The sequence below is a fragment of the Megalobrama amblycephala genome, linkage group LG18 (assembly GCF_018812025.1).
Source record: "Megalobrama amblycephala isolate DHTTF-2021 linkage group LG18, ASM1881202v1, whole genome shotgun sequence".
Lineage (NCBI taxonomy): Eukaryota > Metazoa > Chordata > Actinopteri > Cypriniformes > Xenocyprididae > Megalobrama > Megalobrama amblycephala.
In genome coordinates this window covers 38,764,544-38,789,543 of record NC_063061.1, presented here as the reverse complement: position 1 = coordinate 38,789,543, position 25,000 = coordinate 38,764,544, and the positions used below count along the sequence as shown (strand labels likewise).

Sequence of the window (25,000 nt, the reverse complement as noted above, 5' to 3'; positions counted from 1 at the left end):
TTGCATATTTTTATAATTTTTCACTATACATATATATACAGGTGCTGGTCATATAATTAGAATATCATCAAAAAGTTGATTTATTTCACTAATTCCATTCAAAAAGTGAAACTTGTATATTATATTCATCCATTACACACAGACTGATATATTTCAAATGTTTATTTCTTTTAATTTTGATGATTATAACTGACAACTAAGGAAAATCCCAAATTCAGTATCTCAGAAAATTAGAATATTGTGAAAAGGTTCAATATTGAAGACACCTGGTGCCACACTCTAATCAGCTAATTAACTCAAAACACCTGCAAAGGCCTTTAAATGGTCTCTCAGTCTAGTTCTGTAGGCTACACAATCATGGGGAAGACTGCTGACTTGACAGTTGTCCAAAAGACGACCATTGACACCTTGCACAAGGAGGGCAAGACACAAAAGGTCACTGCAAAAGAGGCTGGCTGTTCACAGAGCTCTGTGTCCAAGCACATTAATAGAGAGGCGAAGGGAAGGAAAAGATGTGGTAGAAAAAAAAGTGTACAAGGAATAGGGATAACCACACCCTGGAGAGGATTGTGAAACAAAACCCATTCAAAAATGTGGGGGAGATTCACAAAGAGTGGACTGCAGCTGGAGTCAGTGCTTCAAGAACCACTACGCACAGACATATGCAAGACATGGGTTTCAGCTGTCGCATTCCTTGTGTCAAGCCACTCTTGCACAACAGACAGCGTCAGAAGCGTCTAAAGACAAAAAGGACTGGACTGCTGCTGAGTGGTCCAAAGTTATGTTCTCTGATGAAAGTAAATTTTGCATTTCCTTCGGAAATCAGGGTCCCAGAGTCTGGAGGAAGAGAGGAGAGGCACACAATCCACGTTGCTTGAGGTCCAGTGTAAAGTTTCCACAGTCAGTGATGGTTTGGGGTGCCATGTCATCTGCTGGTGTTGGTCCACTGTGTTTTCTGAGGTCCAAGGTCAACGCAGCCGTATACCAGGAAGTTTTAGAGCACTTCATGCTTCCTGCTGCTGACCAACTTTATGGAGATGCAGATTTCATTTTCCAACAGGACTTGGCACCTGCACACAGTGCCAAAGCTACCAGTACCTGGTTTAAGGACCATGGTATCCCTGTTCTTAATTGGCCAGCAAACTCGCCTGACCGTAACCCCATAGAAAATCTATGGGGTATTGTGAAGAGGAAGATGCGATATGCCAGACCCAACAATGCAGAAGAGCTGAAGGCCACTATCAGAGCAACCTGGGCTCTCATAACACCTGAGCAGTGCCACAGACTGATCGACTCCATGCCACGCCGCAGTGCTGCAGTAATTCAGGCAAAAGGAGCCCCAACTAAGTATTGAGTGCTGTACATGCTCATACTTTTCATGTTCATACTTTTCAGTTGGCCAAGATTTCTAAAAATCCTTTCTTTGTATTGGTCTTAAGTAATATTCTAATTTTCTGAGATACTGAATTTGGGATTTTCCTCAGTTGTCAGTTATAATCGTCAAAATTAAAAGAAATAAATATTTGAAATATATCAGTCTGTGTGTAATGAATGAATATAATATACAAGTTTCACTTTTTGAATGGAATTAGTGAAATAAATCAACTTTTTGATGATATTCTAATTATATGACCAGCACCTGTGTGTGTGTGTGTGTGTGTGTGTGTGTGTGTGTGTGTGTGTGTGTGTGTGTGTGTGTGTGTGTGTGTATATATATATATTTTTTTTTGTTTTTGTTTTGTGAAATATAACCTGGGCATGTTCTCGACCAATTTCCTGAACTTAACTAAATTTCTTAATTACAGTTGAATAGTCAGCAGTCATTCTAATCAAGTAATCCTGCTCATCAGGAGATTTAATGATCCGAGTTTATTCCGAGACTTTAAGAGCAGTGTTTAAGGTTAAACTTACACGTCTCTCCACTTCCACGGCCGATGGATTTGTTGCCGCAGTGTTCCAGAATCAAAGGCTGGATTAGTCAGTGTGCGGTGTGTGCTTAGTCTACAAACCGCACTACTCTTAAACCTCCAGGCTCCGCTCCGGAACACACCGCTGCAGCGGAGAACAAAGAGCCGAATCCCCGGAGCGCTGGAGGAAGAAGGTGCTGCGGTTCAGGGCACAGGGAGGTTTGATACGTCTGAAATGACAGGCGGGATGAGTCCGGTCACGAGGAGACACCCGGAGTTCAGATCAATGCTTCCTGTGAGACTGTGTGTGTGTGTGTGTGTGTGTGTGTGTGTGTGTGTGTGTGTGTGTGTGTGTTGTGTGAGAGAGAGTTTGACCAACACAAACACACTGCAAGCTGGCGATTCAAACATATACTATATACTAGGGCTGGGACAATACATCAATTCTCAATTCACGATACAAACAATCTGGAGCGATTCTGATATTTTTTCCGAGGTATCGTGATTCTCTCTCAAATCGATTCTGAGTTTAGTTTTTAACAGCAGATGGCACTATGTCCTTTAGAAACACCTGTACTCTGCTTGCTTCCAGTTCCTTTACACACATCACTTAAACCTAAAATTATCTTTTATAAAGTTGGAAAAGGTTGAAGCGATTGACAAGTGTGTTCGCAGTGCGCTGTGTTTACATTAAAGGTGCAGTAAGCAATATCTGAGAAATGCTGTTGAAAGTGGATTAGACCAAGCACCAAAACATACTTGTAGCCAATCAGCAGTAAGGGGCGTGTCCACTCTTGGGGGGGGGGGCTGTCTTGCATAGCGTGTTCGTATTCGTAAATTTGGAGGCAGAGCTATAAAGATGGGGTGTGATCCTTTTGTGTAAGGGCGTGTTTGTTTTGGTGATTTGAAATATCAACCGCATTTCTCAGAATTTGCTTACTGCACCTTTAATCTCACGTCATAAAAGCAAATCTTTTACTTCTTTAAAGGTGAATCAGATGTTGGAAATGCTTCCAGCACACATCTGAACAAACACACACACACACACACACACACAGACAGATGAAGTTAGTATCTGCTGAAAGCTTCGGCTGGAATCTGTCTGCATCAATTACCTCACCTCATTGTTCTCCGTTGCCGCGGTAATTACCAAGCGACCTGTTGCCGTTGCCACAGGCCCGAGAGCAGACGCAGATAAATCCAGGCGCGCGGCAGATAATTGTGTCTGTGATTATTAAGCAGTTGATCTATAACAAACAACATAAACATTGATCAGATCAGCTGATGTGCGACAGATTTAGTGTGTGTTCTCTCGTGCATGCAATATACACAAGATAAATGTATTTAAATGTTTTTGCATGAAAAACACACAATCACAGCTCTTTCTCTCTTTTATTTTTTATTTTTTTTAAAGAGTTGCATAGTTCAACTTTATGCAAATGAGCAGTGACGCATGATGATCTGTGAGTAGAAGCATCTACTACACAAGCTCCAGCGCTTTAATAGCTGTCAGTGTGAACGCCGCTTTAGTGTGTGTGTGTGTGTGTGTGTGTGTGTGTGTGTGTGTGTGTGTGTGTGTGTGTGTCAGGTCACATGTGGTGACCTCTGCCCCCTCACCCTCCCACACATATTGACAGTTGCCATGGATACAGTGGTTGTTGTTGACTAATAGAGGCCTGCGACCGAGTGAACAAACCCCTCGTTAGAGCTCAACTGATGGACACAAACACAATACAATATACACTAGAAAGAGTCTTTCTGTTCACCAAAGCTGCATTTATTTGATCAAAAATACAGTAAAAATAGTGAAATATTATTACAATTTAAAATAGCTGTTTTCTATGTGAATATATAGTAAAATGTAATTTATATCCTGTGATCAAAGCTGAATTTTCAGCATCATTACTCCAGATATCATTACACTCCTATATATATATATATATATATATATACAGTATACACACACACACACACACACACACATACATAAAACATTAAACTATATTTCTGGGGTTAAATATAAAATTCGACACCCACATAAATGTGTTCTCAGACTTGTATGCGCGTGAGAACATGTTGATGTGTGTTGTGACTGAGGCTACATTAGCTGAGCATCAATATTGCCGCCTACAGACAGTCCTGATAACGGCTCCAGTCAATATGGATATTAATAACCTTCTTTCTGTCTCTCTCGCAGGTAAAGCCTTGACGTTCCTCCTCCTGCAGCCGCCCAGTCCCAAACTGCCTCCCCACAGCACCATCCGCCGCACAGCGATCGATCTGATTGGCCGAGGGTTCACGGTGTGGGAGCCATATATGGACGTGTCGGCTGTTCTCATGGGCCTGCTGGAGCTCTGCGCCGACGCCGAGAAACAGCTGTCCAAGTGAGACTCGCAGTAACACTCAGAGAATGTTGGTACATTAGAGCTTTCAGGATCCTGTGATTTCTGTGATGTGGAAAACATGGACCGAATCACAGAATCCAGTTCTAAAAATGGAATCTCTTCAAAGCTTTTCATTACAAAAGTTTGAAACTAAACATTACAAAAATATTATTTTTGTAAAGTAGAATGTGCTTTCCAAAGTAATAATAATAATAATTTTTTAATGAATATCATACAGTTTTTCTGCCATGTTTTATTTTAACACTAAACCTCTATTGTGCAACACTTTATTTGCCAAAAAATAAAAGTTGTTCATTTTAATTTGATTACTTTTTAGAAGATTAATTAAATTGTTAGCGTTTTATGCCTTTGTTTGATTACCACCATGTTTGATAATAAATTTGTATTAAAATCATAAATGCAAAATCTGGAAGAAGAAAAAAAATCATAGGGCCTTATTATTGTAAACAATAATAATAATAAATTATTAAATAATTTTTTTTGTATTCAATTGATTAGACATGTTTTTTGATTATTAAAATATTAATTTAACCATTAAAATGGATTCCAGAAAATATAAAATGTGGGAAAAATAAAAATGGATTTTATAGGGCCCTAAAAATATTTTAGAAATATATTTTAAAATATATTACTCAATTTTATATAATTTTAAAATATATTACTTAAATGTATTATAATTTATTATGATATTTTATAAGATAAAATGTTATATAGTGTTATAATATATTAGTATATATATTATATAATATATTAGTGTTGTCAAATCAAATTAACATAAAAGTATGTATAACGAATATATATATTACTTAAATGTATTATAAATATATTTTAAATTTTTATACTTTTTTTAACTTTTAATGAATTTTTCATGATTTCAATTAATTAGACATGCTTTTTAAATTACTAAAATTTAAATAAAATGGAATTTAAAAAATTAAAACGAAAAAAAAACTGAACCCAGAAAAATTTAAACTGATAAAATAGATTTTTATTAAATAAATTATTTAATAAATTATTTAATTGTATAATTTTCATGATTTCAATTAATTAGACATGCTTTTTAAATTACTAAAATTTACTGTAACCATTAAATCGGAATTTTAAAAAATTAAAATGGAAAAAAAAAACTGAACCCAGAAACATTTAAACGGAAAAAAATGGAATTTGCTAAAAAAATAAAATGGATTTTAGGGAAAACTACCATGTATTTCATAGGGCCATAAATTTTTTATTTTTTTTTTCTTATAATTTTCATAAATTGTTCTTAAGTTTCATGATTTCAACTAATAAGACATGCTTTTTTATTACTAAAATTTGATGCAACCATCGAAACGTAATTTAAAAAAATTAAAATGGTAAAAAAAACTGAATCCAGAAAAATTGGAATGGAAAATAAAATGGAATTTGCTAGAAATTCTTAAGCATCAGTTGTTATCGGTTACGAGACTCAACTAACAATCAGTTTAGCTGCATCTGAAATCCTTCACAGCTGCTTGGACGGTTTCTTCAGACTTTCCTCGCCCCGGTGTTTTCCTGCGGCGGCCCCTTGACAGATGAGAGGCAGGCTTTAATCCAATTGGAGCCCATTAATATGATGTAATGATGTCTCGGCCTCAGGATGGTGGAGACCTCGAACCGTAAGAGGAAACCCATACGTCTGGGCCTTAACCTCCGCACCAAAACTCCCGCAAACGAGGTTAACGTCCAGCCTGAACCCCCCCCAGCCCGTGCTCACCTCGTTAAGACGAAACCCGATCCTAAAAAATTTATTATGAGTACAAATATGTCTGCGTGTAGCGCGTGCTAATGCCGTTAGAGCGAAATGGCGCTCATTTTTCAGTCGTGATTACGGCCAGAAGTGAACGTACGGACTAGACGAGAAAAAATGAGACGGATATAAATGTCTTGGTTTCTTTCTCTTCACCGGGATGATGATGATGTTTCTTCTTTGACCCCCAGACTGAAACAGGGCAACGTTATCTGCTTTTTAAATGGCAAATCCATTTAGCAGCACTGGAAGACCTTTAGTACGAGAGAGATGGAAAGTGAGGCGCTGGATGGCTTTTTCCGTTTAGCAGCTTCAGTCTGCTGTACGTCACTCATGGAGCTTATTTATAGCAGAGGCTGATATTTGTTCATGTGACGAGGTGAATATTTTAGGGAATCTGTACAAGTGCAGTTAAAAAAAGATCAGAGACAACAAATGTAATGTGCTGCCTAAATGAGTTGTTATATAATCTTAATTAACTTAATGTGAAAGGTAGCTACTTTTAAACATATCAAATGTTCAATTGAATGTAGTAAGAAAGTTTCATATATATAAATGTGTTTACAGTATTATACATAATATGTACATATTATAGTATATATGTTATATATTATATATGATAAATTATGATATATATATTTATAGTATGTTTAATATTACATAACATTTGTTTTTATATATATATATATATATATATATATATATATATATATATATATATATATACACACACTACCAGTCAAAAGTTTGGAAACATTACTAATTTTAATGTTTTTGAACGAAGTCTCTTATGCTCATTAAGGCTGCATTTATTTCACAATAAATACAGAAAAATGTTGTAAAATATTGTAAAATATTATTACAATTTAAAATTATGGTTTTCTATTTTAATACACTTTAAAATATAATTTATATCCTGTGATCAAAGCTGAATTTTCAGTATCATTACTCCAGCCTTCAGTGTCACATGATCCTTCAGAAATCATTCTGATATGATGATTTATTATCAATGTTGGAAACAGTTGTGCTGCTTAATATTATTTTATAACCTGTGATACTTTTTCAGGATTCTCTGATGAATAAAAAGTAAAAAAAAATATCAGCATTCTTTTAAAATAGAAATCTTTTGTAACAATATACACTACTTTTCAAAAGTTTGGGGTCAGTAATTTTATTTTTTTTTTTTTTTTTTTTTTTTTTGAAAGAAATTAATTAAAGGTGCCGTAGAACGTGTTTTCACAAGATGTAATATAAGTCTAAGGTGTCCCCTGAATGTGTCTGTGAAGTTTCAGCTCAAAATACCCCATAGATTTTTTTTTTATACATTTTTTTAACTGCCTATTTTGGGGCATCATTAAATATGCGCAGATTCAGGCTGCGTCCCCTTTAAATTCTCTTGCTCTCTGCCCCCGGAGCTCGCACTTGCCTTAAACTCCATAAACAAAGTTCACACAGCTAATATAACCCTCAAAATGGATCTTTACAAAGTGTTCGTCATGCATACTTCATGCATGCGTTGGATTATGTGAGTATAGTGTTTATTTGGATGTTTACATTTGATTCTGAATGAGTTTGATAGTGCTCCGTGGCTAAAGCTAACATTACACACTGTTGGAGAGATTTATAAAGAATGAAGTTGTGTTTATGAATTATACAGACTGCAAGTGTTTAAAAAATTAAAATAGCGACGGCTCTTGTCTCCGTGAATACAGTAAGAAACGATGGTAACTTTAACCACATTTAACAGTACATTAGCAACATGCTAACGAAACATTTAGAAAGACAATTTACAAATATCACTAAAAATATCATGATATCATGGATCATGTCAGTTATTATTGCTCCATCTGCCATTTTTCACTATTGTTCTTGCTTGCTTACCTAGTCTGATGATTCAGCTGTGCACAGATCCAGACGTTAATACTGGCTGCCCTTGTGTAATGTCTTGAACACGAGCTGGCATATGCAAATATTGGGGGCGTACATATTAATGATCCCGACTGTTACGTAACAGTCGGTGTTATGTTGAGATTCGCCTGTTCTTCTGAGGTCGTTTAAAGAAATGAGATTTATATAAGAAGGAGGAAACAATGGTGTTTGAGACTCACTTGTATGTCATTTCCATGTACTGAACTCTTGTTATTCAACTATGCCAAGATAAATTCAATTTTTAATTGTAGGGCACCTTTAAGCACGAATGTGTTAAATTGATAGTAAAGATTTATATTGTTAGAAAAGATTTATATTTTGAATAAATGCTGTTCTTTTTAACCTCTTATTCATCAATGAATCCTGAAAAAAGTATCACCGGTTCCTAAAAAATATTAAGCAGCACAACTGTTTCCAACTTTGATAATAACTGAGTATCAAATTATCATATTAGAATGATTTCTGAAGGATCATGTGACACTGAAGACTGGAGTAATGATGCTGAAAATTCAGCTTTGATCACAGGATATAAATTACACTTTACTGTATATTGACATAGAAAACCATAATTTTAAATTGTAATAATATTTCACAATATTGTTATTTTTTCTGTATTTATTATGAAATAAATGCAGCCTTAATGAGCACAAGAGACTTCGTTCAAAAACATTAAAAATAGTAATGTTTCCAAACTTTTGACTGCTATTGTGTATGTATGTATATGTATGTACATATATTAGTGCTGTCAAATCGAATTAATCGCAATTAATCGCATATATATATATATATATATATATATATATATATATATATATATATATATATATATATATATATATATATATATATATATATACAAACTTTTATGTTAGATGTGATTTAATATATATTAAAATAAATAAATGTATATACATTTTATTTACCTAAATGTATTATAAATATTTGAATTTTATATATATATATATATATATATATATATATATATATATATATATATATATATATACATACCGTACAGTTCAAAAGTTTGGAACCACTAAGATTTTTAATGTTTTTAAAAGAAGTTTCGTCTGCTCACCAAGGCTACATTTTTTTAATTAAAAATACAGTAAAAACAGTAATATTGTGAAATATTATTACAATTTCAAATTACTGTGTACTATTTAAATATATTTCACAAAGTAATTTATTCCTGTGATGCAAAGCTGAATTTTCAGCATCGTTACTCCAGTCTTCAGTGTCACATGATCCTTCAGAAATCATTCTAATATGCTGATCTGCTGCTCAATAAACATTTATGATTATTTTCAATGTTGAAAACAGTTGTGTACTTTTTTTTTTCAGGATTCCTTGATGAATAGAAAGTTCAAAAGAACAGCATTTATCTGAAATACAAAGCTTCTGTAGCATTATACACTACCGTTCAAAAGTTTGGGGTCAGTAAGAATTTTTATTTTTATTTTTTTGAAAAGAAATTAAAGAAATGAATACTTTTATTCAGCAAGGATGCATTAAATCAATCAAAAGTTGCAGTAAAGACATTAATAATGTTACAAAAGATTAGATTTCAGATAAACACTGTTCTTTTGAACTTTCTATTCATCAAAGAATCCTGAAAAAAATATTGTACACATTAAATGTTTCTTGAGCAGCAAATCAGCATATTAGAATGATTTCTGAAGGATCATGTGACACTGAAGACTGGAGTAATGATGCTGAAAATTCAGCTTTGATCACAGGAATAAATTACTTTGTCAAATATATTTAAATAGTACACAGTTATTTTAAATTGTAATAATATTTCACAATATTACTGTTTTTTACTGTATTTTTAATTAAATAAATGTAGCCTTGGTGAGCAGACGAAACTTCTTTTAAAAACATTAAAAATCTTAGTGGTTAACAGCATGATAATCTTTTTACACAGAAAAAAATTAAATATTTAAAATACAGATTTTGAACAATAACTACAACCTGAGTCGTCATGACCTCCTCAGACTGAAGATCAACTTTTTCTAAAGGTCAAAGAACCTTCTCTGACTTTTGTTGAATACAGTAGTATTGTTCTGTTGTTCATAGATGTGATTTGTCTCAGTCACTCAGCACAGGACAACAGACCTCCAGCGTCTCCTGATCTCTCATGTTCTCTCTCTCTCTCCCCTGACGGCTCATATTTTCTGCTGACCACTCCTGAGATCAAAGTGATTGATCAGATATTGATGGACCGAGAGCTCTCGGCTTTACAGACTCGTTCATTAGCTCGTTTACACTCTCAGTTACTCCGTGCCAGAGTTAAACACATCTCCAGAGTTAAAGCTGCTGTGAATCTCTAGTTTGTAAAGCTGCATGTGACTCGTGTGAAGAACTGAACTGGACAGAATCACTCACAACTGAGCTTGAAATGGCTTTCAGCATTCACTTTGATTCTCTGAATATAATTTGGACTGATGTAAACAGATAAATCATACTACTGTCAAGTCTCTGTGAAAAGACATTTGAATTTGCTATATATTATATGTTGTATTTCCGCTTCTTAAACAGTTTCTGTGTTGTTGTCAAACTCTCATTTGTCAGAAATCGTAGGAAACATCCTGAAAGCTCATAGAAACCAGGTCATCATGAAGATTTGCGGATTTTAATGGCTGGCGTTGTTTGAGTTTCGAGGAGCAGATAAATCTGTCTTTGTTCTTTCGTTCAGTGTGTTTCAGAGCAGAAGTCTGAACGTCAAGAGGAGCTTTAGTACATGTAAAGCACGTCACATGAGATCAGCCGCGTTAAGATCATTTCCGTAACTGCCGTGTTTCTCCGGAAACCTGCGCGATGCTCACGAGCGAGGAATTAAAACGGGAGGAATCTCGAGCGAGATCTCGCTGCCTTTGAACAGAAGTTATCGACACATTCGCTGGATTGAGTTTCAGCAGAAGAAACAGGGCGATTTTAGGAATAATCCCCTTTCAGTGAAGAGATCTGAGCGCTTTCTCACGATGGGACGCTCACGCTGGCCTTCTCTTACCCAAATCTCTCGTCTGCCTCCATCATTTCAAACTCAAGCGTGGTTGTGCTTCGGCTGTAGAGTGCAGAGATCACACTTACAGAAACACTGTACACTAGTGTTTTACTTTACTGTATTTAAGATAGTGGATAGAAATATCTATAGACACAGTTTAAAACTTGACAAATTCTTAGAAATGTAACCTTTGTATTCATTTTGGATTCATATGTTAAATTGCATTCCTTATTACTTCGTCACAAACCTTTATTGTTTGTTTTTCTTGTTTATTTTTTAAGAATACACATATAACTTTAACCTTTTAAAGAGGTTTTTTCCCCTTTGGATGCATAAAAGTATATAATATAATGTAATATAATATAATATTAAAAATCAACCTTTTGAAGAATTTTTTTCTCTGAATGTATACAAAATATATAATATAATATAATATAATAATATATTTTTAAAAACTTCTCTGGATGCACAATATAATATAATATAATATATAATATTTTAAAAACTTCTGGATGCGTAAATATATATATATATATATATATTTTTTTTTTAAATTCAACCTTTTGAAGATATTTCTTCTGGATGCATAAAAGTATATAATATAATATATAATTTAAATTTTTTAAAAACTTCAACTTTTTGAAGATATTTTTTGGATGCATAAAAGTATAGAATATAATATTATATATATAATTAAAATTATATTCCTTATTACTTTGGCACAAACGTTTATTCTTTTTTTAAGATTATAAATATAATAAAATATTTAATTTAATATGATACATTAATATATATTCTACGAAAGAGGATTAGGGCCAAGCAATAATAAAAAAATAAAACCATCTCGAGATTAAAGTTGTTAAATTTCGAGAAAAAACTCGTTAAATTTCGAGAAAAAACTCGTGATAAAATGTTGAGAATAAAGTCATTAAATTACCAGAAAAAAGTCATTAAATTATGAGAACAAATACGTAATTTAACAAATTTTTTCTCATAATTTAACAAATTTGTTCTCGTAATTTAACGAATTTTTTCTCGTAATTTAATGACTTTATTCTCAACATTTTATCTCAACTTTTTTCTCGAATTGTAACATTTTTCTCATAATTTAATGAATTCGTTCTCGTAATTTAACGAATTTGTTCTCATAATTTAATGACCTTATTCTCAACATTTTATCTCGACTTTTTTCTCGAAATTTAACATTTTTCTCATAATTTAACGAATTTGTTCTCATAATTTAACGACTTTTTTCTCATAATTTAATGACCTTATTCTCAACATTTTATCTCGACTTTTTTCTCGAAATTTAACGACATTTTTCTCATAATTTAACGAATTCGTTCTCGTAATTTAACGAATTTTTTCTCGTAATTTAATGACTTTATCTCAACTTTTTTCTCGAAATTTAACGACATTTTTCTCATAATTTAACGAATTTGTTCTCATAATTTAACGACTTTTTTCTCATAATTTAATGACCTTATTCTCAACATTTTATCTCGACTTTTTTCTCGAAATTTAACGACATTTTTCTCATAATTTAACGAATTCGTTCTCGTAATTTAACGAATTTTTTCTCGTAATTTAACACATTTTTTCTCATAATTTAATGACTTTATTCTCAACATTTTATCTCGACTTTTTTCTCGAAATTTATCGACATTTTTCTCATAATTTAACGAATTTGTTCTCATAATTTAATGACTTTTTTCTCATAATTTAATGACTTTATTCTCATCATTTTATCTCGACTTTTTTCTCAAAATTTAATGACATTTTTCTCATAATTTAACGAATTCGTTCTCGTAATTTAACAATTTTTTTCTCGTAATTTAATGACTTTATCTCGACTTTTTTCTCGAAATTTAACAACATTTTTCTCATAATTTAACGAATTTGTTCTCATAATTTAATGACTTTTTTCTCGTAATTTAATGACTTTATTCTCATCATTTTATCTCGACTTTTTTCTGGAAATTTAACGACATTAATCTCGAAATGGTTTTATTTTTTTTTATTATTGCTTAGCCCTAATCCTCTTATGTAATATTCCTCTGGATGCATATACAAATATATAATATAATTTAATATAATAGAATTTTTTTTTAAAAATTAACCCTTTGAAGATATTTTTGCTGGATGCATAACGTATAAAATATAACATAATATAATTATTTTATTTATTTATTTTTAAATTCAACCTTTTAAAGAGTGGTTTTCTTAGGATTTCTACCAATTTTTTCTACTTTTTCTTTTATTTAAATAAAAACATGCTCACCATAGAAATGTTCACTGTTTATCTGTATAAATTTATAAATCAGTAAAAGTGATTTTTTTTTCATAAATATAACATTTCGTATTTTTATATATCATGAAAACATTTTTTCTCCTTGAATAAGTTGCATCTCATGACTTAAGCTATTTAAAACGTGTATTTCGCTTTTTTATTCTGTATTTTTTTCATGCATAACCCGGTTAGTTCATTCTCTCTCTCTGGTGATGTGTGTTGGAGCGAGCCGGCGGTCAGCAGGGTTTCGGCTCTGTCGCGTGTTTTAGCCACGCGTGTCACCGAGAACATTAAAGTCCCAGCACACGCTTTGATCACATCATGCGCGAGTCGCTCTGTGTGTCCTGATGCATATTCACACACACATGGGGTGATTTGTTAACATGGGGCCTCTTACAGATGTAGATCAGTGAGTGTGTGTGTGTGTGCTGTGATGTGTGTGAGTGACTCCATTGACCCCAGGCTCACATTATAATGTGTGTCTAATGGTTTGACTCTATATTTGTGTGTTTAGCATCTCAATGGGTCTTCCTCTGAGCCCCGCTGCTGACTCCGCCCGCTCGGCCCGTCACGCCCTCTCACTGATCGCCACCGCGCGCCCGCCCGCCTTCATCACCACCATCGCAAGAGAGGTAGGAATACACATATATATGTATGTGAGTGTGTGTTCTTGTATACATGGTTTATGAGGACACAAATGTGTATAATGACATGGGTATTACAACGTAAACATGGTTTATGAGGACACTTCCTGTATCCTTATAAACCGAATGGCTTAAAAACATACTAAACGGTTTCCTGTGATGGGGTGTAGGGGGAGTGTAGATCCAGTATTTTTTGGTCCCCATGAGGAAAAGAGCTTATAAATCATACTAAGTGATTTTTTGTGGTGTTAGAAGATAGAAAATACAGTTTGTTCAGTATAAAAATCATTGTATCCCCATAAAACATGAAAACCCAAAATATGTGTGTGTGTGTGTGTGTGTGTGTGTGTGTGTGTGTGTGTGTGTGTGTGTGTGTGTAGGTTCACAGACACACAGCGATGCAGTCCCAGGGTTCTCAGTCTCAGCAGAACGTTCACACCACGACTCTCGCTCGGGCCAAAACCGAAATCCTGCGAGTCATCGAGATTCTCATCGAGAAAATGCCGTCAGATGTGGTGGACCTGCTGGTGGAGGTACTGACACACACTCACACACACACACACACACACACACACACACACTCACACACACACACTACAGTCGGTCTTCACCTCATTCTCACATGTAGAACAAACTGAAGTCATGTGACTCACAACAGGCCCAGTGGCAGTTAGCTGACTGGTTGATGCACGTGTGTCCCGCAGGTGATGGACATCATCATGTACTGTATTGAAGGCTCTCTGGTGAAGAAGAAAGGCCTGTCCGAGTGTTTCCCGGCCATCTGCAGGTCAGTGTGTGACGCGTGTTCATCGACATGCAGCGAAACGAACATTATCATCATCCAGTGCTGCTTTTGCATTATTTATATACTATTACAGGCTTTGAATTGGCTTTTATTTTTATAGTTTCACTTGTTTATTTTAATTTTAGTTACATTTCTTTTCATTTTTATTTATTTTTTATTTTTTTAATATATTTTTTCACATATTTTGTTTTCCTGTAATTGATTACCTGTTTATTTAAAACTTAAAATTCAACATCAGAGTCGTAAATAGAAGAAGTAAAGAAGTGAATATGACAGAACGAGTAATTAAAGTTAATTCAGTGATTTTTGTGTTGTAGCTTCACCAGCAGCAGTTTTATTAATTGGACACTGATATACTTATAAACTGATGACGGTTCAAACGAGCTGCCCATTGATTTTAAAAGGTCAGAGGTCAAACCTCAGGTGACAGCGATTAATGATTATTTGATGGATTAAATCATGAAACCAACAGTTATAATGAATTATGCAACATTAACTTTTACGAACATTAGTATACTAATGTACTAATTTAGCATGTTATTCAATCATCTCAGAAATAAATTATTATTTTGCGTTTTTGATTAGAATTTTTTATAACAAAAATATTTTTTTGAACTTTTAAAAATGAACTTTTATTAATAACTATTATTACATTTATTTTCTGGGAAAAATTAGTTAATGAAAATGATGAATTATTTAAAATTAATTATAAATTAATTTTGTGAGAATAATGATGTTATTTAAAATTATTATAATATATAAATTTTTTAAAAAAAGTTACTTAAAATTATTTATGAATTAATTTTGTAGAAAAATTAGTTATTTAAAATGATTTATAAATTCATTTTGTGGGGAAAATTATGATTTATTTTAAATTATTTATAAATTCATTTTGTAGAGAAATTACAAATTATTTACAACTATTTATAAATTAGTTTTGTGTGGAAAATAGTGATTTATTTAAAATGATTTATAAATTAATTTTGTAGAAACAATAGTGAGATAATTACAATTATTTATAAATTAATTTTGTGGGGAAAATTAGTTAATGAAAATGATGTAGAAAATGGTGAATTATTTAAAATTAATTATAAATTAATTTTGTGAGAATAATGATGTTATTTAAAATTATTATAATATATTAATTTTTAAAAAAAGTTACTTAAAATTATTTATGAATTAATTTTGTAGAAAAATTAGTTATTTAAAATGATTTATAAATTCATTTTGTGGGGAAAATAATGATTTATTTTAAATTATTTATAAATTCATTTTGTAGAGAAATTACAAATTATTTACAACTATTTATAAATTAGTTTTGTGGGGAAAATAGTGATTTATTTAAAATGATTTATAAATTAATTTTGTAGAAACAATAGTGAGATAATTACAATTATTTATAAATTAATTTTGTAGAGAAATTACGAGTTATTTAAAACTATTTATAAATTAGTTTTGTGGGGAAAATAATGATTTATTTAAAATTATTTATAAATTAATTTTGTAGAAACAATAGTGAGATAATTACAATTATTTATAAATTAATTTTGTAGAGAAATTATGAGTTATTTAAAATTATTTATAAATTAGTTTTTTGGGAAAAATAATGTTAATTAAAACTATATAAATTAATTTTGTAGAAAAATTTAGATTTATTTAGAATTAAATAAATTTTGTTGAAAAATAATGAGTTAATTAAAATGATTTCTAAAATAATTTTGTAGAGAAATTGTTATTTAAAATTTGTAAATTAATTTTGTAGAAACAATAGTGAGATAATTACAATTATTTATAAATTAATTTTGTAGAGAAATTACGAGTTATTTAAAATGATTTATAAATTAGTTTTGTGGGAAAAATAATGTTATTTAAAACTGTATCTAATTTAATTTTGTAGAAAAATTACGATTTATTTAGAATAAATTTAGTTGAAAAATAATGAGTTAATTAAAATGATTTCTAAATTAATTTAGTAGAGAAATTGAGTTATTTAAAATTATTTGTAAATTAATTTTGTGGGAAAAAATAACGTTATTTAAAATTATATCTAAATTAATTTTGTACAAAAATGACGAGTTATTTAGAATTAAATTTTGTAGAAAAATGAGTTAATTAAAATGATTTATAAATAAATTGAGTTATTTAAAATGATTTATAAATTAATTTTTTAGAAAAATTTAAATTATTCTCAATTACATAAATTTTGTAAAAATAAAAAAGCGAGATGATTAAACCCGTGGTTGATGCTCTGGAGTGTGTGACCTGTGCTCGTCTGAGAGGTCTGTCTGTTCTGAGCGCAGCTGTGAGTTGGTATCTCAGATATTTTCAATCTCTCTCTCTGCAGGTTTTATATGGTGGCGTATTGCGATCGCAGTTATCGCATCGCTGTCGGCGCCCGTCAGGGTTCAGTGGCCCTTTATGACGTTCGCACTGGAAAATGCCAGGTAAGCAGACGCTCTCTGTGTCGAGTATGGATGTGCGGCGGTAGGGTGGTGTTCACCTGCCGTGCAGGTGTCTGTTGGAGGTCAGAGGGCAGGTGTGAGCGGGCACAGGTGCATGATGGGAAACGCTGCCCTGCAGAGCTGGAGATTGTGTGATTGATCCGGTCCAGCATCATGAACATGCGCCCAGGTGACCGTGATGTCACAGCTGGGGTCACATGATGAGTCTGAGCTGTGTGTGTGTGTGTGTGTGTGTGTGTGTGTGTGTGTGTGTGTGTGTGTGTGTGTGTGTGTGTGTGTGTGTCAGTCATACTATCAGAGAAACACACTGACTCTGGGTTGAGTTGATAAGATAGACCCCTGTGCACACACACACATACCCACACACACACACACACACACTGTCAATCAAAACTGTAGACAGACTTGCACAAATCTTTTTCTTGATATTAAAATCTTTTCTAAAAATTAATTTATACTAATGTAATTTATTCAACATCATTACTTCAGTCAGAAATCATTCTAATATGATGATTTGATTCTCAAGAAACATTTCTGATTATTATCAATGTTGAAAACAGTTGCTCTTCTGCTTTACTGTCACTTTTGAACAATTTATTGCATCCCTGCAAAATTAAAGTATTCATTTTTAAAAAACAAATTTTACTGACCTCAAACTTTTATATATATATATATATATATATATATATATATATATATATATATATATATATATATATGTATATGTGTGTGTGTGTGTGTGTGTGTGTGTGTATATAAATAAATAACATTACTTATATTTTATTTTTAATTATTCATTTTGTCATGTTTTCATCATTACATCATCCTTCCATTTGTATTATTTAAAATTTTTTATCACTAAATATTATTCTAACAGGACAAAAATAATAAAAAAATATATATATAAAAAATATTTATAAATAAAATATTATAAAATATTTATACATATTTTTAAAGAACATTTTTTTTCTAATAAATTAATTTATGCATAATTTTAATAATTTTAACATTATTTTTCTACAAAATTAATTTATAAATAATTTCAATCAACTTATTATTGTTCTATGAATTAATTTATAAATTATTTTAAAGAACTACTTTTTAATAAATTAATTTCTAAATAATTTAACATTATTTTCCTAAAAATTAATTAATGAATCATTTTAAAGAACTAATTTTCCTAATTAATTAATTTGTAAATAATTTATTTGTCTACCAACTTAATTTATAAATAATTTTATATAACTAATTTTTCAATTTGTACAATTATAAATAATTGAAATATTGTAGAAATATTATTTTATTTAATTTTTTTCTTATAAAAAATTCAAATAAAAAACAGAATAATAATTAATTTCTGAGGTAACTGAATGGCATGCTAAATTAGTATTAGTATTTTTTCCCACAAAATTAATTTAAGAATAATTTTAATTTACTCAGTAGTAACACACATACATATTTTTTTTTTTTTTCTTATTTTTGCCCTTTAAAAAAAGTTTGTGTCCAATCTTTTGAGTGATGTGTGTGTGTGTGTGTGTGTGTGTGAGTGTTTGAGATAGTTAGATTCGGCCTCACAGCTGAATTGATTGAAGGATTGATTTTAGGCTGTTTACAGTTCTGAAGATCAAATCTCTCTGAAATCGTCGTCTGGGGACCCTGGCGATCAGATCATATGTGCATCCCATAATGCTCTCAACATAGACACGGACGATCACATGATCTTCATCAGAATTTGAAACACAAACACTGATCTGAAAACAGTTACATCCTCCAGTGTGTGTGTGTGTGTGTGTGTGTGTGTGTGTGTGTGTGTCCGCTCGGTCCGCACAGCCATCTGTCCTTCCTTTGATCTGTGAAGTGGACAGCCGCACTACAGACGTCTGCTGCATTTACTAATTAAACACAGTGTGTGTGTTTTGTCCGAATCTCCTGATGCAGCACATTTTCCCATCAGCTTCTCTTGCGTTGGTCGATATGGTGTTCATACATGTAGTCTCATCATATAGTCTGGTTCTTCGCCCACTTAAACAGGAAGTGGGCGTCTGAAACTTCAGCCTGAACCGTTAAGCGCACAGACTCCATTCAGACTTAGTTTTGTCAATCATTTCAGTTTTAACCCTGTAAAGCCTGAAGTAGGAGTCAGGATAAAATGTAATTATTTAAGATCAAATGCATTAGGATTATGCATCTTTATTATTCAGATGTGTGTGATGCGGTCTTCATAGGTTTTAAAAGTCATAAATAGTTTATTTTTATAAAAAGAAGTGTGTTTTGCCGTCTGGTGGAGTTTTGGATGAGGCGTCGAGATCTGACAGGCCAATATTCCTGCTGTCAGATTTCCATTACACGCGGGGGTCAGGTGACGCTGTTTTCATTGCGTTTCATCTTTAATTGTAAGAGATGACTTTAGCTGTGTGCTCTCATAAAGGCGCGCGTGTCTTTAATCCAATCGCTCCATTATGAGGGCAGACGGGGGCGTTTCTCGTGACAGGTAGGACGGATTATTGCGTTACACCGTCTGTTTGTCATTCCCAGAGATGAGCTGATGTTCATTTCAGCATGTGATTGGATCAAACGCACATTTACTGGCGATTAAACAGACGTCTGTGAGCAGATTCTTACATTTAGAGCTGTGCCTGTGTTTATTTGCTTGTGTCTGGTGTTCAGGTCTGAAAATCGTCTGTTCAAACTGAGTTCAGTCATGAAAACATTTTAAATGTTAAATTAGATGAGAGAGCTGAACAAAACACAACTATGATAATATTTTATAAGTATAAAAATGATGCTGTTGTAATGAATCCATAACTGTAGAAATGACTGTAACATATATAACCTGTGCCTGTTTTTATTTCCACAGCATATTCATGGGCATAAAGGACCCATAACAGCGGTTTCCTTCGCACCGGACGGACGTTACCTGGCCACATACTCCAACGCTGACAGCCACATCTCCTTCTGGCAGGTAAAGACCCCTGACCTCTGACCCCTGACCTCTAGCTTGAAGAAGTTACTTGTGTCATTTAGAGACTTAGAATGGATATATTTAAATATAAAAAATGTAAATGTAATTAATATAAATTTATATACAGTGCCCTCCACAATTATTGGCACTCTTAGTAAATATGAGCAAAAGCGGCTGTAAAAATAAATCTGCATTGTTTATCCTTTTGATCTTTCATTCAAAAAATTCACAAAATTATAACCTTTCACCGAAGTAAAAAAATTGAAAATGGAGGGAAACTCACATTATAGAATAGCTAAATGTCTTTCTCCAATACATGTTGGCCACAATTATTGCCACCCTAGAAATTCTTAAGAGTAAAATATCTCTGAAGTATATTCCCAGATTTTAGCACACCAGGGTGATCATGAGCATGAAATTGTCCAGCCATGACTTCCTGTTCCACAGGAGTATAAACATGAGGAAACACAAAGGCCAAATTCCCGTAATCATTCATCACAATGAGAAAAACCAAAGAATATAGTTCTGATGTGCAGAAAAAGATTGTTGAGATTCACAAAATAGAAAATAGCTAAAGCATTGAAAATCCCCATTTCCACCATCATGGCAATAATTAAGAAGTTCCAATCAACTAAAGATGTTACAAATCTGCCTGGAAGAGGACGTGTGTCTAAATCATCCTAATGCGCGGTGAGGAGGAGAGTTTGAGTGGACAAAGACTCTCCAAGGATCACAGCTGGAGAATTGCAGAGATTAGTTGAGTCTTGAGTCTCAGAAAGCCTAAAAATGATCAAACAGCACCTACATCCCCACAAGATGTTCAAGAAAAATCCTCCTCGCTCATCCAGAAACAATCTCCAGCATGTTCAGTTGTCAGACACGACTGGGACTTAAAACGGGACGAGCTTCTATGGTCAGATGAAACTAAAGAAGAGCTTTTTGGCAGCAAACCCACCAGATGGGTTTGGCGCACACATGGATAAAAAGTACCCCATGCCCACGGTTAAATATACTGCTGGATCTTTAATGTTGTGGGCCTATTTTTCTGCTGGAGGTCCTGGACATCTTGTTCAGATACATGGCTTCATGGATTCAATCAAATACCAACAGATAAAAAATCAAAACCTGACCGCTTCTGCTAGAAATCCAGTAATGGGCCGTGATTGGCTCTTCCATCAGGACAATGATCCAACACAAACATCAAAACCAACACAAAAATGTGTCTCTGAGCACAAAATTAAGCTTCTTCTATGGCCGTCCCAGTTCCCTGACCTGAACCCTAAAGAGAATGAGTGGAGTGAACTGAAGAGAAGAAGCACCAACATGGAGCTGGAATCTGAAGGATCTGGAGAGATTCTGCATGAAGGAATGATCTCTGATCTCTTGTCAGGTGTTCTCCAAACTCATCAGGCATTATAGGAGAAGACTCAAAGCTGAAAAGGACATTGCAATAATTGTGGCCAACGTGAACTAGAGAAAAACATTTATTTCATAATGAGCTTTTCCCCCCATTTTCAATTGTTTTACTTTAATGAAAGTGTGTGATTTTTTTTTAATGAAAGATCAAAAGGATAAACATTGCAGATTTATTTTCACAGCCGCCTTTGATCATATTTACCAAAGGTGCCAGTATATATTTATATTATCAGTGCTTTTACACAATTTACACAAGAATTAATTCTGCTTGAATTGAGAGAGCGAGAGAGAGATGCCAGTAATCACACGAGACTGCAGAAAACAGACAAAAATCTGAACAAATATGACAAATCTGAACATGAGATGATACCATGTAAGATAAGTGAAACACACACACACACACAGGAAGCTATAGAGTTCCCACACAATGAGTCAGTCAGTCTACAAACCCTCAAAACACACGGCACACACACACACACACATGCACAGGCTGCGTGTTCCTCTAGTGCTCCAGAGAGGGGTAGGGCTACAGCGGTGTCAGACGGCCAGTCGCCCTCATCCCCAGCCTGGGCAACAGAGAGGCGGCAGCCCTGGACGCCTGCGGACCCTGGAGGACTCGAGAATTCATTAGCACACGCACACAATTCAGACGGCCTGGTTTACCCTTACAGTAATGATACCATTAGCCTGGAAGACATTCTTACACACACACACAGGAAGAGAAGACGACTCAATGGTGTTTCTGAAAGACCTGCTCAAGACAGACGCGCTCACGAGACGTCAGCCGTCTATATTCACATCACACTGCAGGACGCTGCTTGACATTTCATTCCAGATACAAACATAAAATAGACTACTCTTATAGTTCATTCATGTCTGAATTCTTATATATTTAACATTGACGGATTTTTTCCACAGCAATCCATGTTTTTACTGTTATACGGTAGGTGGCGCTGTTACGCATCCTCTGAAAGAGTACAGAATCTCAGATCAAAACGCAGGAGAAGAAGAAACTGCGATAGAAGCATTGCTGACGCACGTCAATTATTAACACAATCGTCAGACATTAAACAGCATATAACTGCCTGACGTTACTGAATGAAATATCGAACCCATGAAGAGGAAACGACTGTGAAGCTAGAATAAAATATTTGTGAGAATGATCAAAAATGTTGGCGGGTAAAAACAGTTAATATTTAAATATGTTTTTGTTTATACATTAGTGCTGTCAAAATTAGCATGTTAACGCGTGTGATTCATTCTTTTAGTTTAACGCATGAAAAATATTTAACGCAATTAACGCAGTATCCGTTTTTCCATCATAATTTGACTAGTGTTACATTATATGATCACGCTCTTATTCACGCAAATGAAAGCGCCACGAGACAAATGAAAACGTGCTGTCTGTGAATGTCCATTTGTCCATCTATCCATCCATTTATCTATCTGTCTGTCTATCTATCTATCTATCTATCTATCTGTCTGTCTGTCCATCTGTCTGTCTATCCATCTATCTGTCTGTCTGTCTGTCTATCTATCTATCTATCTATCTGTCTGTCTGTCTGTCTGTCTATCTATCTATCTATATCTATCTATCCATCTATCTGTCTGTCCATCTGTCTATCTATCTATCCATATATCTATCTATCTATCTATCTATCTATCTATCTATCTGTCTGTCTGTCTGTCTGTCTATCCATCTATCTATCCAATCTTTGCAAATGTATTAAAAATAAAAATATAAAAAATCACATGTACATAAGTATTCACAGCCTTTGCCATGACACTCAAAATTGAGCTCAGGTGCATCTCCTGTTTCCACTGATCATCCTTGAGATGTTTCTACAACTTGATTGGAGTCCACCTGTGCTAAATTCAGTTGATTGGACATGATTTTGATGGCACACACCTGTCTATACAAGGCCCCACAGTTAACAGTGCATGTCAGAGCACAAACCAAGCCATGAAGTCCAAGAAATTGTCTGTAGACCTCTGAGACAGGATTGTATCAGGCACAAATCTTGGGAAGGGTACAGAAACATTTCTGCAGCATTGAAGGTCCCAGTGAGCACAGTGGCCTCCATCATCTGTAAATGGAAGAAGATTGGAACCAGAAAGACTCTAGGAAGGACTCTTCCTAGAGCGGGCCACCCGGCCAAACTGAGTAATTGGGGGAGAAGGGCCTTAGTCAGGGAGGTGACCAAGAACCCGTTGGTCACTCTGACAGAGCTCCAGTGTTTCTCTGTGGAGAGAGAAGAACCTTCCAGAAGAACAACCATCTCTGCAGCACTCCACCAATCAGGCCTGTATGGTAGAGTGGCCAGACGGAAGCCACTTCTCAGTGAAAGTCACATGACAGCCCGCCTGGAGGACTCTCAGACCATGAGGAACAAAATTCTCTGGTCTGATGAAACAAAGATCGAACTCTTTGGCCTGAATAGCAAGCGTCATGTCTGGAGAAAACCAGGAAACGCTCATCACCTGACCAATCCCATCCCTACAGTGAAGCATGGTGGTGGCAGCATCATGCTGTGGGGATGTTTTTCAGTGGCAGGAACTGGGAGACTGGTCAGGATTGAGGGAAAGATGAATGCAGCAATGTACAGAGACATCCTTGATGAAAACCTGCTCAGACTGGGGCGAAGGTTCATCTTCCAACAGGACAACGACCCTAAACACACAGCCAGGATAATAAAGGAGTGGCTGCGGGACAACTCTGGGAATGTCCATGAGTGGCCCAGCCAGAGCCCAGACTTGAACATCTCTGGAGAGATCTGAACATGGCTGTGCACTGACGCAAAAATAGGTGTGCCAAGCTTGAGCATCAACTCAAAAACACTTGAGGCTGGAATTGGTGCCAAAGGTGCTTCAACAAAGTATTGAGTAAAGACTGTGAATACTGATGTACATGTGATCTTTTTTCGTTTTTTATTTTTAATAAATTTGCAAAGATTTAAACAAACTTCTTTCATGTTGTCATTATGGGGTATTATTTGTAGAATTTTGAGAAAAATAATGAATTTAATCCATTTTGGAATAAGGCTGTAACATAACAAAATGTGGAAAAAGTGAAGCACTGTGAATACTTTCCGGATGCACTGTATCTATCTGTCTGTCTGTCTATCTATCCATCCATTTATCTGTCTGTCTGTCTGTCTGTCTCCATCGATATGTCTGTCTGTCTATCTATCTATCTATCTATCTATCCATCCATCCATCCGTCTATCTGTCTCCATCGATATGTCTGTCTGTCTATCTACTGTATCTGTCCGTCCGTCTATCTGTCGGTCTCTATCGATCTGTCTGTCTGTATCTATCTATCTGTCCGTCTGTCTGTCTATCTATCCATCCATTTATCTGTCTGTCTGTCTATCTATCTATCTATCTATCTATCTATCTATCTAT

The 25,000-nt window shown here is 34.0% G+C and overlaps 1 protein-coding gene across 5 annotated transcripts in view; it reads left to right on the top strand.

Moving 5' to 3' along the window:
* LOC125252557 (WD repeat-containing protein 7) overlaps positions 1-25,000 on the top strand; it is a 117,910-nt gene that overhangs the window by 86,765 nt on the left and 6,145 nt on the right. For all 5 annotated transcript variants that reach the window (XM_048165961.1, XM_048165965.1, XM_048165962.1 and 2 more), the window contains 6 exons: positions 4,105-4,291; positions 13,821-13,938; positions 14,331-14,483; positions 14,655-14,737; positions 17,100-17,199; positions 20,075-20,179. In XM_048165961.1, the coding sequence (XP_048021918.1) occupies positions 4,105-4,291; positions 13,821-13,938; positions 14,331-14,483; positions 14,655-14,737; positions 17,100-17,199; positions 20,075-20,179 (746 nt within the window). The remainder of the gene's footprint in view (positions 1-4,104; positions 4,292-13,820; positions 13,939-14,330; positions 14,484-14,654; positions 14,738-17,099; positions 17,200-20,074; positions 20,180-25,000) is intronic.